The sequence below is a fragment of the Amaranthus tricolor genome, chromosome 5 (assembly GCF_026212465.1).
Source record: "Amaranthus tricolor cultivar Red isolate AtriRed21 chromosome 5, ASM2621246v1, whole genome shotgun sequence".
Taxonomy (NCBI): domain Eukaryota; kingdom Viridiplantae; phylum Streptophyta; class Magnoliopsida; order Caryophyllales; family Amaranthaceae; genus Amaranthus; species Amaranthus tricolor.
In genome coordinates, this window is record NC_080051.1 from 7824488 (window position 1) to 7827998 (window position 3511).

Sequence of the window (3511 nt, forward strand, 5' to 3'; positions counted from 1 at the left end):
ATGCATTACCCTCAAATAAGTTACTCAAATATCTCTTGAGCTAGTGACATAAATTTCTCCGAATCTCCTGGACCGTAACCAGATGATCCTAAAGCCAACATTCCAGGAGCAAAACATGCCAACTCATCCATCTGGACAAACATTTGACATAAAAAATAAGCAACTAAGAAACTTGAATAATGTAGTTTTGTAATTGAAAGCCAAGGACAACCTTATGATTTAAAGAATTCACATTTCTCTCACAAATATAAGTAAAGGATGACGGTGTTGTCTTCTGAACAAGAGTCAAAAGGCCTTCCATTGATTTCTCCCACATTTCTCTGTTTCCAAGTTCACAAGATGTAAGAACAGAAAAGGATGGAAGTTGACAAAACTGAGAACATTTTGTTGGGAATGCATAATCTATACCAGAAAAAAACTCTAGGTTCCACACAAGTCAATATGGTTTATAGCGGCTAGGACTCTAAAAATAGAAAAGAAAAAACGACAAATCCAATTTAATGCAAAATTATGAATAATGATTAGAGCGATCTAACTCGAAAAAATCAATCTACTGTTTAGTAAGATTAAATTAATTGTGCAAAAAAATATAAAACGCATTAAGTCGCTGTTAGTAACAGCGACTTTGGGCTTTTAATTTTTTTTTTAAGTCGCAGTTACTAACAGCGACTTTGGGCTTTTAATTTTTTTTTTTTTCACTTTCGTTGTTACTAACAGCGACTCTTCCCGAGGCTAGACTTGGATGTACGGACGCTTATTTTGGGAAATAAGTTTTCAAGAAGCTTATTTTTGAAATTAAGTTGTTAAATAATCTTATTTTTTTCAAATTTTCAGTAAGGTATGCTGTTTGCCCGTTCATCAAAATTTTCACCCTGTTCATATGTCATACCAATCACTGATTTCAATCATGGACATGGTGAAGAAAACAGTGTATGATAGATAAACGAAAAAATTAGGGTGTTGATGATATGCTATCAAATAAGAGACCAGGTGTCATTGTCTTGTTTACTCAACCAACATACTTCTATAAAAGAAATACCAAAACCCACACTATTTCATTAAATTACAATGTATGGTATTTTATCTCGTAATATATTCACAAGCCGCCGTCAACCCCAGTGACTTATCTTTATCGTTCAAGCCAAAAAACCAAACATAACATACTAAAGTAAAAAGTAAAAACCATAACTTTTTCTTTTTTCTGTAAAAGCGGGATAAATTCCAATTTATCCAAAGAATAGAATGAGTTTCTAAGTACAACGCAAAAAAGTGGTCTATGCTCGTATAGTCCATCCACGTTCAGCAAGTGCCTGTTGAATCTTTAAGGCAGCCTCAGCAGTGTCATTCAAGGGAGGGTAACTCCAGCTTTCTGATAGCTGAAATTTTATCTTAAGATTAATTATTTCTATTTAATAATTTTGTAAAGGATGCGATTAGCAAAATGACCGAACTTACATCCTCAGAACCCGTAAAGGGGCGCACAAGACCTCGTTCCCTGAGAGTGTTGTGGAAGTCCGTGAACTTCCATTTACAGCGCTCAGATCCAATCACATAGACAGGCTTCCTGTAAATATTTATTTTTCTTTTAAAATGGTGAAATTGACAATTAAGTTTCAAGCTCACATATAACAGCAACGTACCCTGTACTGCAAGCCTCACTCAGCATACTGATCGAGTCGGCCGTGATGACAAAAGCATCAGCCCAAGCGAGATGGCCGAGATGAGGATTTGGCTCTGAAGGAGAAGGGTTAAAAGCGAATGTATGAGGAAGACATGAAGATGAAGGCAACCACTCATTTTGTTGTTATATTACAAGTTACAACTAGCAACAATTTAATGTAATCACCACCATTAGATGAGGATGAACAATTACCTTTCCCATCCCATATGAAAACTTTGGGATGATCTCCCAATTCTTTCACTATAATCTTAGAAACCTTCAGAAACCAAGATAAGAGCATTTCAGAGAAAATAACATAAGTATGGAGGTGCATAAGAAAGCAGGCAACAATACCTTCTCCGGAGTCCTCCTTGAAAAAGATATTCTTATTGTACCACAGCTCAAAAGAATATTCTGCAAGTAGGCTATCAGCTGTCTTGCAAGATCAACACCATATCGACAATGGCCTAATATAAAAAAAACATATTAAATCGAAAACAACAAGTCATTTACCAAGAAAAACAGACACCAACAGATAAAGTAAACACCAATTTTCAGAAAAATTCAAGAAAAAAAAAAGATAAGGAAATGTTGAGGAAGCAAGTTGTGCAAGTCAGATCTTAGGATATCGGATCCAAACAGGGAATGATACTATGACCTCATACTAGGAAAGGAACTCCAAGACCATGGGTCTTCTTGACAAAAGATAAAGGATAAAAGATCAAGAATACTCTATCACGACAATTCATCAACTGATATTTACGTAATGACATCACAATACACCGCTCAAGTGTGCTTCATAAATACTTTTTTAAATAACAATGATTTGACTTCCAGCATACTTTTATAACAAAAGTTTACTTTCCATTAAACAAAATATCAATATAATCCTATCATACATTTACTTGATTTCCTTACTTAAAATATCAACAACCATTTAACTACAAACTTTTTTTAAAAAAGTTTCACCGTTGAATGCGTTTTCAAACGCACTTTGAGCCAAACGCCATTTATAATGTATTGTCATCAGTACACCTAATAGGCCATAGATTTCCCATGCAATCCTACAAATTCAAATTTAAGTTCTTTATATTTTTGTGGTCGCCAAGTAAAAGGTCAATCTGAGCTTGGGGGGGAAAACAAATCGGTATGTTGGATCATTTTCGAGTGACAAGTCGAAAACTCGTGCTCAGGTTTAGGGTTGGTTTTTTCACTATCAATTGTCAACTAGTTTTGTTGATAATCAAATATAGCAATGGTACTTCATTGCCATTCATTTCAGTCTTTCAAGTAAAAGGCAAAGTTGGGTTGCATCTCATGTCTAACTCGAGCAATGCCCAGGTAACAAAATTGTACCAAGAAAGATACCAATAGCACATGATGCACCACTTGAGCATACCATAACACAATTTAAAATTTTAATGAGTGTTGATTTCATAAAATCATAGAAAGTTAATTAGCTATCAAAACCAAGGATAAGTATACAATGTAAATAAGCATAACTCTAGAAATATAATTTGAAATGTTGTAATCTTGACAAAATGTTCAAAAATAAGAAAAATATCCCATATATGGTATATGCTTCTACAGCATATGAAAGAATAAACTATTAAACACTACAATTGTACCATGTTATAGTAGACGAATCAGGTATGGAATTGGGGATCTCTAGTGGTATACCATATTAAGTTATATTTTGCAATAATATTATGTTTGGAACTCTTCATAAGATTTTAAATGATGATATATGTTTATTCGGTGTTTTTTATAACCTTATTCTAGTACAAGTTTCTCTTATTTTTAGACTGTGAACCACAATTATAATTTATAACTATTAGTAAAACAAAACAC

At 33.7% G+C, this 3511-nt stretch overlaps 1 protein-coding gene across 1 annotated transcript in view; it reads right to left on the reverse strand.

Moving 5' to 3' along the window:
* Positions 1–996: 996 nt before the first annotated feature.
* Positions 997–3511, reverse strand: part of LOC130812721 (mitochondrial fission protein ELM1) — a 19955-nt gene continuing 17440 nt past the window's right edge. The window contains exons 6-10 of the mRNA XM_057678294.1: positions 2015–2127; positions 1874–1937; positions 1641–1734; positions 1456–1564; positions 997–1376 (exon numbers count right to left, since the gene is read on the reverse strand). Of these exons, the coding sequence (XP_057534277.1) occupies positions 1275–1376; positions 1456–1564; positions 1641–1734; positions 1874–1937; positions 2015–2127 (482 nt within the window). The 3' untranslated portion in view covers positions 997–1274. The remainder of the gene's footprint in view (positions 1377–1455; positions 1565–1640; positions 1735–1873; positions 1938–2014; positions 2128–3511) is intronic.